Genomic DNA, 13,218 nt, shown 5'->3' with positions numbered 1-13,218 from the left:
GGAACCTTCTGGAGTTCTCCTTCTGTCACCTCCAGCTGAGTCTGGGGACCCCACATGGCCATTCCCTACCATGCAAAGCTGCTCAGCCAAGCTCTCCTTCTCCCCAGTGCACTCAGAGGCATGCCAAGACGCCAACTGAAGGACTCCAGGGAATTCTGTCCTTGCAGGAATTCTTCCCCTCCATGGCCAGCCTCTGACTTTGTGTTGCCAGACGGTCAGTCTCCAGAGCCAGCCCAGAGCCACACTGGGAAGGCATCTCTCCTGGATGCCTACCCTCTACCCTCCTCTCTTCCCCAAGGCATCTGTTACTGTCGAGATGCCCTAAACCACGTGAACATGTCCCACAAAAGCAGAAGTGATGGGTTATTCCTTTTTTTAAGATTGTATTCATTTATTTGAGAGAAAGAGAGAGCTAGAGCACAAGCAGGAGGTGGGGAGAGGGAGAAGCAGGCTCCCCACTGAGCCCACGTGGGGCTCCATCCCAGAACCCCAGGAGCATGACCTGAGCTGAAGGCAGACGCTTATCCACTTAGCGGCTTAACCGCCCAGGTGCCCAGTGATGGGTTATTCTTTCAGAGGTATTTACATTTTAAAAGAACCCCTCAGGAAAGGGCCCTGCTTAGGTTGAATGGTGGAATTTTCAACCACATGGTGCTGGTTGAGGGAGGGCTTTCTGTTCTGCAGGTGGAGAGGGAGACGTATGGTTAAAAGGGACAGGGAAACTTCCCAGAATACATCACTGTTAGAAAGACAGCTGTTTCTGGGTGGCTCCGTGAATGAGTGTGATATGAACTTGACTGTCAAATAAGCAGCGAGGAGGGGTAGCGGCGCCTGGCGGGCTCAGTTGTTGGAGCGTGCGATGCTTGATCTCAGGGTTGTGAGTTCAAGCCCCACGCCGGGTGTTGAGATTACTTAAAAATAAAATCTTAAAAAAAAGGGGGGGCATTGAGGGGAAAGAGCTGGGGAAGAGGGAGGGGTTGGCTCCTGCCCACTCCAAGGGAGGGTGTCTCTCTCGGTTCCTTCTTCCTAAACCTGGACTGTGCCTCAGACCTCCCTGAGGAGGCTGATCCCAGGTCGCCCCTGTCCTGAGTCATGAGAAAGCGGCAAGGTTCCTCTTCCAGGGGTGACCATCCCCCACCCAGCAAACCACTGTGCTCTTCCCCGGGGCAGGGAGTGGCTCACACCAGGAACCGTACGCTCACTACCTTCCGCGTCCTTTCTCCTCCCAGGGAAGCCGTACGGGGCAGACGACTTCTTGCCCGTGCTCATGTATGTGCTGGCCCGCAGCAACCTCCCGGAGATGCTGCTCAACGTGGAGTACATGATGGAGCTCATGGACCCCGCCCTGCAGCTGGGGGAGGGTGAGTCACCAGCCCGGCCCGCCTCTGGCCCCCGGGGCGGCTGTGTGCCTCCGGGGCCCCTTGCGTATCACCGGCCTCGGCCACACCAGGGCCATACCAGGGCACAGCCCAATAAGCACTTCCTGGATGCCAGAGTCCACTGAGCCCTGGGGACAAGACCCAGGGGCCCTGTTCAGGGGGAGCTCAAGGACTAGCAGGGGCGCTGGGCCAGGAAAGAGACCCTGTCACCACTATTTGACAAATGTTGGAATGATGGGAAGCCCAGAGTGTATGGGAGCCATTGCTCAGGCTCTGCAGTCAGGGAAGGCTTCCAGGAGGAGGTGATACCCGAGCTGAGTGTTGAAGGATGGCTAGGAGCCAGCCAGTTAAAGAAGTGGGAAAGGCATTACTTCACAGAGGGAACAGCACGAAAGATAAGGCTGAAGCAGTGGGTAAACGCATGGGAAGGAGTCCGAGCAGGGAATGATGATCAGTTCCTAGACAGGGGTGGCCCTGGGAGCTGTCAGCCCCCTGCTCGTTCAGCCCTGGCCAGGTCCCCTGTCAGCGAGCGAAGCTTGACGCTGTGGACAAGGAGCCCCGCACTCCCCAATAGGATGATGGCAGACGCGTGGTTTGCTCCACCCCACGCTCAGTTTCCCTTCCCCTTTCGTCCTGCCCACCACTTCCCCCCACCCACTTAGCCTTGGCCACTCCTCCACCGCGAATCCCTGCTCTGAGGCAGCCCTGAGGTGTCAGGGGCTGAGATGTCAGCCCCAAAGGACAGAGCGAGACTCTCAGGGCTCCAGTGTTCCCCTTGGGCCTGTGGTTCTTGAGAGAAGCTGCTCTTGTTTGCATCTGTTTGCATTTTTAGCGTCTATCAGTCTCTGGGGTGATAGTGTGACGAGGCGGGTCCTGTGAGTTCTTGGAAACTCAGGGGAGCGTGTAAAGGTGTCACGTAGAACTGCGACTGGGCTCTGGGACGTCTGGAACTGTTTTTTTCTCCCCATTAAAAGTTTTCTGCGGTTGGAACAACCTGTCTTCCAGAGAATGTAGGAATTCAGTGGGAGCCAGGCTTCCTTCAGCAGTGGTTATTTGCTGCCCAGGGTATCCGTCCATCCGCCCATCTGTCCATCCACCTGTCGTCCACCCACCCGTCACCCATCCACCCATCTATCTCTCCATCCATCCATCCATCCATCCACCCACCCATCCATCCCCCTACTCACCCACCCACCCATCCCCCTACTCACCACCCACCCATCCATCTACCCATATAGCTACCCACCCACCCATCCACCCACCTTTCAGCCATCCACGCATCCATCCGTTCATCTACCCACATAACTACCCACCCACCCATTCATCTGTCCATTCAGCAGCTACTCAGTGAGTCCCCACTGTGTGCCAGGCATTTGTCCGCAGTGCAGGGCAAGGCAGGCGAGGGTCGTAGTTTCATGAGAGTGAGTGAATGCTTCATTCTGAACCCCACACTTTGGAGCCTCTACCTCAGGCCTTCATGAGCCTTCCTCCTTGACTTCTCCAGTCCTGACCATGCACATGAAAGCACCACAAGGCTGAGGGGTGGGCAGAGGCCTCCAGACAACACTGATCTGTTTCCTACAGTCTACGGGGAAAACATAGAAGGAATGAGAGGCAAGGAGGGTCAGGCGGCTATGAGCAGAATTGCCCCAAACCCTGAGCACCCCATTTCCTAGGACTGGCTCCTGAGTAGTAAGCAGCCTGCCCAGAGCTCTCAGCAGGAATATTAGCTGTTGTCTTCTGGCTACCATACATGTAACCTCTAAAGGGCAAACTTCTATGAGTCAAAAATTACCATAACAGAATAAGATACTAACAGTAAACCAGGGAAAAGTGTTCTACAAACTAGCACACCAAAAATTAATAGCCTTAATATGTAAAAAGTTCTTATAAATCAATAAGAAAAGCACTTAGACTCAGTAGTTACCTGGAAAAGGCCATATATTCATTCATTCAACAGATATTGACTGAGGTTCTAATTTATGCCAGGTGACAACAGGTCCCCTTTCTTGCGAAATTTTATTCCAGTTGGCAGAGGGAGGATGTCAGACTTTCAATCTTTAAATTAAACAAATAGGTAGGGAAAGAAAGGGATAAAGAAAGGGGGGGTAATCAGAAGGGGGAATGAAACATGAGAGACTATGGACTATGAGAAACAAACTGCGGGCCTCAGAGGGGAGGGGGGTGGGGGAATGGGATAGACCGGTGATGGGTAGTAAGGAGGGCACGTATTGCATGGTGCACTGGGTGTTATACGCAACTAATGAATCATCGAACTTTACATCGGAAACCGGGGATGTACTGTATGGTGACATAATATAATACAAAATCATTAAATATTTAAAAAATAATTAATTAATTAAACAAATAAGCAAATGAAAATATTTCACATCTGACACATCTGATGGATGTTGAGAAGAAACGCAATAGGCTGGTGGGATATCGCAGTGGGGCAGGATATGGCTCAGACAACCGTGGAAGGCCCAGAGCACAGAGCAGAGTGCCTTCTCTTTGCTTTTTATCTGATTTTCAAATTTTCCGCAGTGGGCACTGCTGTTGATCTCCCTGGGAAGAAATCACTAACAAATCCTGTTAAAGGACTGGCTCCACCCCCCACAGGTCATCATAGGGCCTTAGAAACAATGTCCACCAAAGCCCTTTGAGGGACGGAGTGAGACCGTGGGGCTCTGCCGTGGTCCGAGCCGGCGTGTTCCCAGTGGTGGTCAGCCACGCCCTGGTCACGGTGACTGCTACTCCATCCTCAGCCTGAATCCTTGTGGCCAGATGGGGCTCTGGGCCAGGTACAGTGACTGAGCGGGGACAGGGCAAGGACATCCTGGGCCCAGTTACACTCTCCTTATGGACCTGCACTCCCCACTCCCACCCTGCCATGGCCTTCTAGGATCTTCCTCCTGCTCCTGAAGCCTACACAGGGTTTGGGTGGGAAAGCCCAGGTCCTTCAGGCAGGAGTGCGGGTCTATTCTGGGCTATGTTGAGCGTTTTTGAGACAAGCCAAGTACAAGTAAATAATGTAAAGGTCTTAACTCACGGTTTCTGACTCAAGGCTGCCTGAATACCATGCAGCCTCTTTCAAACCAAAGGAGTCAGTCTCTGGCCCCATGGGGAGATTCTAAGGAATCCATGAGGTGTTTGCTGGGAGTAAAGTTGCAGGCAGGGCAGGGTCTTGCAAGGCACTGCACTTGGCCCCTCCCAGCAGCCCTGTCCCAGCCCCCCACCCCCAGCGGTGACAGACCCTGCCCATAGAAGCTCTGAGGGCCAGAGAACACTTTATGTCATGCTGCGCAGACCAGGAGGCCTCCCTGCACCCGTCTCTGTTCCTGCTCTGAGAGCCAGAATGGGAAGTCACAGCACCCAGCACAGGCCCGGCCTCTCAGATATTGGCCCCGGGGAATGAGAGGACGTGGGGGTCTCCAGCTTGGGAAGGGGCTTCCACCCGTCAAGTCTGACAGCCAGTAGACCTCCATCTTGAAGTATCTGGGCTCAGGGGCAGAGGGACAGAGCACAAGGTGTGGGGGGGACAGTGTTCCTGAGTTCCCTCAGCTTTGCCTCCTGTCCTGGCTGGCTCATGGCACCCAGGATGCTCCTTTCCCAAAGCCCCTGAGGCTCAGGTAAAAACAAGAGGCTGCCTAGAGGGGAAGAGGAGGCAGAGCCCCTGCCCTCCCAGCTCTGAGGAGCTCAGAGATGCCTGGAGCAAGGGCCGGCCCTCGGGGAGTCCTCACTCGTGAGAACTTCAGTTGCTCCATTCTAAGAGGAGAACTAACCCAGGTGTAATAGAAAGAGCGGTTTGCAGGCTGGATTTCCGTCCTGGTTCTGCCTCTGATTGGCTGGAGACCTTGGACAAGTCACTTAACTTCTCTGGCTTGAGAAAGTGCACGTGCTGGGCTGGATTTGGGGTTTTCAAACCGACTGGGCGCTCCAGCATTCTGCATTGGACGAAAGGCCTGCTAGTCTGCCTCTGTACCCTCCAAGACCTTCATATTCTTTCAGCGGGTCCCCCAGTGCTGCTGATTTGGTGAAAGACCAGTGACCGGGGTCTGCTTTCTTTGCAGGGGGCTTATCAGGCATGGGAGATCAGGGACTTCCTATAAGAAGTAGAGGGGGCCTGAACGCTGGGCGGATGGGACCCAGGCCCCCCTCTAGCCTCTCTCTGCAACTTCTACCACTCTGGGCAGTTAAAGCTAGACGGGGAGACCCAGGCCGCTCTGGACGCCTGGCTGGAGCCAGCAGAAAATCCAAACCTGTTCTAGAAGCACCCTCCTGGACATCTTTGCCCGCGTCCCCTCTGCAGTCTGGCTGATGGCTGGCCATGCTGTACAAATATCTTAATGGGGTAGTGAGTTTTGTCCATCAAAGGACAACACTCCCCTCAAAGGGACCAACCAGCTCCCAAACTCATGGTGGGAGGGGGCGCCTGCCACCTAGTGGTCATGGCAGGCACTGCATGGCTTGACGGCCCCAAGTCAAAGGGAAGTTGGCTGCAAGAGGGTGAGATTCCCCCTGGGGCATCTTTCTGCCTTAGGTCACTAACCACCTGCATTACTCACACTTTACTAAGCCCTGCACTTAACAGTATTCATCTCATTGACTTTTCACAACATCCTGGGAAAAGTAAGTGAGGAAACTGGCGTAGAGAGGATGGTAACTCCCTGGAGATGACAGGGCTGGCTGCTGAAGGGCACAGACCCGGCCTGTGGTCTCCGACTCCAAAACTGAACGCTCTCCGTCAGCCGCCAGGGAGACGCGATCACGGATGGGATGCAGAGCCTGGGAGACATGTCAACCCGAGGAGAGGGGCTCTCGGGACAGCCAGGGCTGTTGGCCCCAGGGATGGGCTCCTGGCACAGCTGGCTTCAAGTTCCACTGGAAGGGGAGACACGTGAGTGGTTTAGTGGCTGGCTCTTCTCCAATAAGGGTTGCCAGCCCAAGTCCTATGTTAGCTTTGACATGAGCAGCACACCGTCCCCAGACAGGCTGTGCACTTTTTCCATATTGGTGTGGAATTTGTAGGCATATGGAGGGAGCTTCACCCAATGTAACAGGAATGTGTGGGGCTGCAGATAATTCACGATGTAACTAATAATGGTTTAAAAATCAGAGTGAGGGGGGACGCCTGGGTGGCTCAGTCGGTGAAGCATCTGCCTTCGGCTCAGGTCATGATCTCAGGGTCCTGGAATCGAGTCCCACACCAGGCTTCCAGCTCAGCGGCGAGTCTGCTTCTCCCTCTCCCTCTGTGATCTCTCTTGGTCTCACTCTCTCTCAAATAAATAAATAAAAATCTTTTTAAAAAAGAAAAGAAGTCCTAGGAGAAGCAGCTGATGATAACGGCAGTTTTTAGTCCTGTCGTCAGGAAATCTCGGACCCAGCTCTTTCCATTGTTCTGGAGGATGTGAGCCTTTGTCTTTGTGCCCGTCACCTCTGATCTGCAGACCGCTGCTGTGCCTCTGGCCTCACCTCTGGGTTCCAGGCAGGAGGAAGGAGGACAGGCAAAAACCCAAGGCTCTATCAACCCTTTCAAAAGGCTTTCCATGAAGGTCCCCCCACCACCAAGGATTTCCACTTACATCTGAGTAGCCAGAATGGGGTCTCCTGCCCTCTACTCTGAGCTGCAAGAGGGTCTGGGAAGTGAGCGTTTTTAGTTAATTGTTCCTTCCCCCCAAAAGTTGATTTCATTTATTCAGGAAAAAAAAGAGATGGGATTTGCGTGGGTCACTAAGAGAATCAGCCTCATGTCAGAAATCTTTGTCCTGGGGGCACCTGGGTGGCTCAGTTGGCTAAGTGTCCAACTCTTGATTTCGGCTCAGCTCGTGATCTCAGGGTGGGTGGTGAGATCAAACTTCATTGAGCTCCACGCTCAACTCGAGTCTGCTTGGCCCTCTCCCTCCCCCTCTGCCCCTCCCCCTCCCCCTCTGCCCCTCCCCCGCCTTGCAAACAAACAAACAAACAAACAAAACCGAGAAGAGAAATTCTTGTCCCGGCCCCTAAAGGGCTTGGGAGGGAGGCCTGAGAAGTGGGAGGCAGGCCCATCAAAGTGCCGCACGACCTTGACCAAGCCACCCTCTCTCTCTCTAAAGTGACAGGGCTCAGTGAGGTCAGTGCTTCCCTAACAGTTTTAACTCAAACCTCTAGGAAGCTAAGAAGAGTGAACTTGGAAGCATTGTGCAAATGGTTGTCTTTTATCTTAAAACTTCAGGTAAATTTTGCCGTCCGAAGTATCTCAATGCTTACATTACCTTAGGAAACACACGTGAATTAACTTCAGAAGTAAAAAGGAATGGAGAAATGAAGAATTTGAATGTTTTACTTCCCTTAAATTTTTAAAACTCGTGGGTAAAAATATAACCTAACTGAAATTTTTCTACATCTTTTGAAAAGTATTTTTTAGACTAGGACATATACATGTGTGTGTCTGTCTATACACACACGTATCACTCTATGGTGAGAAGTCTCCCGGCCACCCCTTTCCCCCACCCTAAAGACATCCACGATTATCAGTTTCTTTTGTGTCCTTTAAGTTTTAAAACATGCCAAAACTCATTTGAAAAATAAGTTCCAGGGCGCCTGGGTGGCTCAGTCATTAAGCGTCTGTCTTTGGCTCAGGGCGTGATCCCAGAGTCCTGGGATGGAGCCCCGCATCAGGCTCCTCTGCTGGGAGCCTGCTTCTTCCTCTCCTACTCCCTCTGCTTGTGTTCCCTCTGTCATTGACTGTCTCTCTCCCTCTCTGTCAAATAAATAAATAAAATCTAAAAAAAGAAAAAGAAGTTCCACCCTGACGGGGAGCCAAAGACCATCTCTGATGGGGGGAGGGGTGCTGGACTTCAGGAAGCTTGCGGAACTGGCAGCCCGCTCAGCTTCCACACCCTTGTCTCGGCAGGATCCTACTACCTGACCACCACCTACGGGGCGCTGGAGCACATCAAGAACTACGACAAGATCACGGTCACCCGGCAGCTCAGCATGGAGGTGCAGGACTCCATCCACCGCTGGGAGCGCAGGCGCACGCTCAACAAGGCCCGGGCCTCGCGCTCCTCGGTGCAGGTGACGCTGGGTGCGGGGTGGGAGGGACGTCGCGCTCCTCCGTGCAGGTGACGCCAGGCGCGGGGTGGCGGGGCGGGAGGGGGCCGGCGGGACCATGCCGCAGACACCAGTCGCGTGCCCCCCCGCAGCTCAGTGAGCCTGACGCCAGCTGGTTGGGGGGGCGGACAGGGCTTTAGAAGAGTATCACAGGCACCATGGGTGTTTGAGGTGAGCAGACAAGACCGGATGGGGGGGCTTGGGATGAGACTTTTATCCTACATTCCTCAGTGCCCTGCTGTGCACAGAGATGTGGATCTAATCTTGCCAGTCCCCCTTTGGGGAGCCCATGAGCTAATCTCCAACCTTGCCGCTTTTGTCCCTGGACAAAGGCAGCTGCTGCCAGGGTCCTCTGCCCTTAGCCTGCCCCTCCAGTCCAGCCAGCATTCCCGCCACCTCTCTCTAGACACACTCAGTATTCAAGCCATACATGGCGGGACTCCTGCCTCCTACACGCTCGTCACCCCCCACACCCCTACCCTGCATTCAGTCAAGCTACAATCCCCCCCCACCCCCACGGCCTACCGTTCCCTGAACAGGCTGAGCTCAAGTCCCTGGTGCTCAGCCTCTGCCCATGCTGGTCAACCTCCCCTCCTGCACTGGCTGCCACTGCCCAGCCTCAGTTTCTCTGACAGGTCCTTCTCTAAGAAGCCTTCTTCGAACCACCTCCCCACCTGTCCCCCACTCCTCACGGCCCAGGTTAGGTGCCCTCCTCTGTGCTTCTTGCTGCTGCTTCCCCCATTATAGCACATGTCACACCATATCGTGATCATCTAAATATGAAGCTGTTGTTCTGGAAGGGAAGGCCCATGGTTCACATGTCCCAGGTGTCCCACGCCCAGCGCCTGGGACAGAGTGGGACTGGGGTGTGTGCAGAATGGAGAGAGTGAAAACATCAAGCCAGGGGGCGCCTGGTGGCTCAGTCATTAAGCATCTGCCTTCGGCTCAGGGTCCTGCTCCCTGCTTTGCTGGGAGCCTGCTTCTTCCTCTCCCGCTCCCCCTGCTTGTGTTCTCTCTCTCGCTGGCTGTCTCTCTCTGTGTCAAATAAATAATAAATAAAATCTTTAAAAAAAACACACAAAAAAAACATTGAGCCAGGCAGCAATCCAGAGCTGTAAGTAGCTCTGCAGTCTCGTTCCCTTGGCACCCAGAGCACACTGGACCTGAACTCCACCCCTGGCTTTCAGGATGGCACCTCTGTAACAGGCAGAACCCAGGTCTGGGAGGCAAAAGGCTGAAGGTCTGGACCCAGCTCTGTACTAGCTGGCTATGTGACCCTGAGCAGTCCCTGCCCCTCTCTGGAACTTAGTTTTCCTATCGGCATACATGGGCTGGGGACCAGATGTGCTTTGTCTCTCCAGTACATGTTCTAGGCTACGGAGATGATGTCCTCCCTCCTCTAATCGATGGTGTCTTGATAATGTTTAGTAACTGGCTCTCTGGGGAGATAAAAAGCAGCTCTGATCTCCTGTCAGTTTCCGTGGTATAAATATTCCCACCACGGCCAATTTCAAGCTACCAACTTAGCATCACTGAACTTGAGATTGGGAAGAGAACTGAAACTGGTGATGAGCAAGCATAAGTCGGTAGGGGCGGGCTCCACCCCACCACCACCGCTCCCCATCCCCTCCGGGGACACATGTCTCTCCACCAACTCTGACAATATGGGCAGTCTTGATCCAAGCCTGACCACGGGACTCCTTAACTTCTTGCTTCTACTTTGTAGGTTCCCAGTGCTAAGCCAGGCAGAGCATCGGTGCCTCTCACTGGGGTGGTAAAGCTTAGGAGAGAGGCCCGGGATGGGGGATGAGGAACCCCCTCAGCATTATGTCTGGGGGCGGGGGCGGGGCACGACCCTCTGCTTCCTTCCAGTGCCTCATATGCACTCACCACTCTGTAGCCATAATTATAATCACTCTTTTAAAAATTTTATATTTATTTATTTATTTGGGAGAGAGCTTGAGCAGGGGGAGGGGCAGAGGAAGAAGCAGACTCCCCACTGAGCAGGGAGCCCGACGTGGAGCTCTATCCCAGGACCCTGATCTATCCCAGGACCCTGAGATCATGACCTGAGTGGAAGGCAGACTCGCTTAACCCACTGAGCCACCCGGGCGCCCCTAATTAAAATCACCCTGAAGTGGCAGTGATGTCAGACAGCTGTGCTGTTAGCAGCCTTCCACAAGGGGGCAGCCCCGCACACTGCTTCCTCTCTGCCCTCGGGGTGCTGGGGACGAGGGACTCTAAAGGCCCTGAGCTAGTCTGTCGGCTTCCTCACAGCTAAGGTGTAAGGGCGGGTGTTATCCCAGTTCACAGTTGAGGAAGCCGAGGCTCAGGGAGGTCAAGGTCACGCAGGGGGAGCCGATTAAAGCCAGGCCGGGACTCGAGGGCCCCTCCTTCCACCATACGGTCCTCCCCTGGGGCTGGTGGAAGAAGATGCTGTTCAGGTTTGTGCGTGCGTTCCCAGCCCCAGCCCCGCAGGCATCGCGTCACCCTTGCCCACCTAGCTCCTGCGGTGCCCCTCTCCATCCATCCCAAACCCGCCTTCGGGCCCAGCGCCCCTGCCCCTTTCGCTAAGCCTCTTGCCCCTCCTGCCCCTCTGCACCTCCGAGCGCCCTGCCCCCATCCGCAGGCTTCTCCAGCGCGGAGGGCTGAACTAGTTCCGCCAGCCTTAGCCTTAGCTGCACCGTGGGCTGCTTGGCCTGGGGTCCGCCCATTAGATTTTATTTATGCCAGCCTCGGTGCCCCAGCACTGGGCCTGGGGTGGGGGTACGGGGGGAACGTGGGGAGGAGTTGTTGAGGAAGAGGGTGACGGATGAATAATGACGGCGAGGCCGCTGCCGACTGGCCACCAGGGGGCGCGCTCACTCCTCATTGCCGAAACCCATCCCCCGCTGACTCACCCGGCTGGGCTGCTCCGCAGGTGGAGAGGTGAGGCTCAGAGACAGAAGGATCTGGGCCGTGGGTCACACAGCCGGGTCAGCCGCAGCGGCCGCGACTTCCAACCCCACGGCCGCTCTTGCAGTCCCCTGTGTGCACAGAGAAGAGCCCGGGGCAATGGACTTGTGCAAGGCCACTAGGCTCCTCCGCGCCCTGCCAGCGCCCAGGGTTGGGGTGGAGGTGAGGCGAGACGCCCGCTGGGCCCCGCGGATGACGCCAGCCCCCTCCGCCTCGCCCCGCAGGACTTCATCTGCGTGTCGTACCTGGAGCCCGAGCAACAGTCGCGGACACTGGCGTCGCGGGCCGACACGCTGGCCGAGGCGCTGTGCGCGCAGTGCGCCGAGAAGTTCGAGGTGCTGCAGCCCCAGGACCACCGGCTCTTCGTGCTGGTGGACGGGCGCTGCTTCCAGCTGGCCGACGAGGCGCTGCCGCACCGCATCAAGGGCTACCTGCTGCGGAGCGAGCCCAAGCGCGACTTCCACTTCGTGTACCGGCCCCTGGACGGCGGCGGGGGCAGCGGGGGCCCGCCCTGCCTCGTGGTGCGGGAGCCCAACTTCCTGTGAGGCCCCGGGCTCCCCCGGCCCCTGTTTGTAAAGGGGGGGCAGCATGTAAAGACTGGTTCCCGCTCGCTCACCAACCCCCAGGCGCACACATGCAGGGCCCCCCCCCCCCATCTGAACACACACACACACTCGAGGTGGATGGGACGCCCACGTGTCACGCTTGCAACATCCTGAGTGTGCCTAGGCCAACCCGGCAGAACAATCGAGAAAAGAATATGAAGCATGAAGGCCGAGCGTGCTTCATGGATAGTCAGAGCCTCCAGAGGCCAAGTTCTTCGTTAGAAAGGGATATGAGGCTCAGAGAGGGAAGGGACTCTCCCGCCAGCTGCAGCAGACAGAGCCCCGGCCTGGCCCCTGTTCCCCCACAGCCCTGCAGGCCGGGCCTTCTGCCCCGCCCCCATGCCACCCACTCCTGGGTATTTCCCCAGGAAGGGCGTACTTTCCCCAGGACCGTCCTTGGGGGGAGCGGCCTGGCCACAGCTGCCCACCGCGCCCCCGCCCCGGGACGGAGCTGGGATGTTTTGGACCCTCCCAGCATCTCAGGACCATCTCTCAGGGTGTGTGTTGAGGAGACAAGCCTGCCATCCCGACACCGGAGCCTGCCCTCAGCTACCAGTGCCCACAATCGCCCTCCCTTCCACCCCCGCAGTTTCTGAGCCCCTCCGACACCAGGACCACCCAGCAAGGCCAGCTCCGCACCTACATAGACAAGCCCAGCTTCAGCCACCGGAGAACACCCATGGAGCCGTTTCCCTGGCAGGCACACCCGGGGGCTCTGGCAATGGGGCAAGGGACGCTGTGTGGGGCGAATTTAATAAAAGCCCTTTAAAAAATGTCTTCTCTTTTCCTCAAGAGGCTAGAGCTCTGCTCAGCCTGCCAGACCCTCCATTAATGCCTAACTCCCTTCCCAGGTGGGGCTCAGAAGACCGCCCCCCCCCCCTTTCTGCTGAGGTCCCTGTCTTTTGACAGAATCTGCAGTGTCATCAGCCACTCTTAGCTCTCACGCCCTGGCCCCTGACTGCCCCTTGGCCTGCTCGTCTGCTGCCTCCCCACTACCCTCGGTTCTCGTCATTCCCACCTCTGTATCCTTTCCAGAACGCTCTCACACCTTCCTGCTTCTGCTGCTTATTCCAGGAATACTGTTCCCTGTAATCATTGCCTGGTCGGACTCCTATTCATCCTTCAAAGCCTGTCTCCTCCAGGAAGCCTTCTTTGACTTCCCAGGCTGGCCAGGTAGTGCTTGTACA

General features: G+C 55.8%; 1 protein-coding gene across 1 annotated transcript in view; it reads left to right on the top strand.

Moving 5' to 3' along the window:
• Positions 1–12,804, top strand: part of RIN3 (Ras and Rab interactor 3) — a 112,757-nt gene extending 99,953 nt beyond the window's left edge. The window contains exons 8-10 of the mRNA XM_026515425.4: positions 1,230–1,361; positions 8,272–8,435; positions 11,651–12,804. Of these exons, the coding sequence (XP_026371210.2) occupies positions 1,230–1,361; positions 8,272–8,435; positions 11,651–11,971 (617 nt within the window). The 3' untranslated portion in view covers positions 11,972–12,804. The remainder of the gene's footprint in view (positions 1–1,229; positions 1,362–8,271; positions 8,436–11,650) is intronic.
• The last annotated feature ends 414 nt before the right edge of the window (positions 12,805–13,218 follow it).

This window comes from Ursus arctos, unplaced genomic scaffold (assembly GCF_023065955.2).
Source record: "Ursus arctos isolate Adak ecotype North America unplaced genomic scaffold, UrsArc2.0 scaffold_25, whole genome shotgun sequence".
NCBI lineage: Eukaryota > Metazoa > Chordata > Mammalia > Carnivora > Ursidae > Ursus > Ursus arctos.
This window is presented reverse-complemented; position numbering and strand designations above follow the sequence as displayed.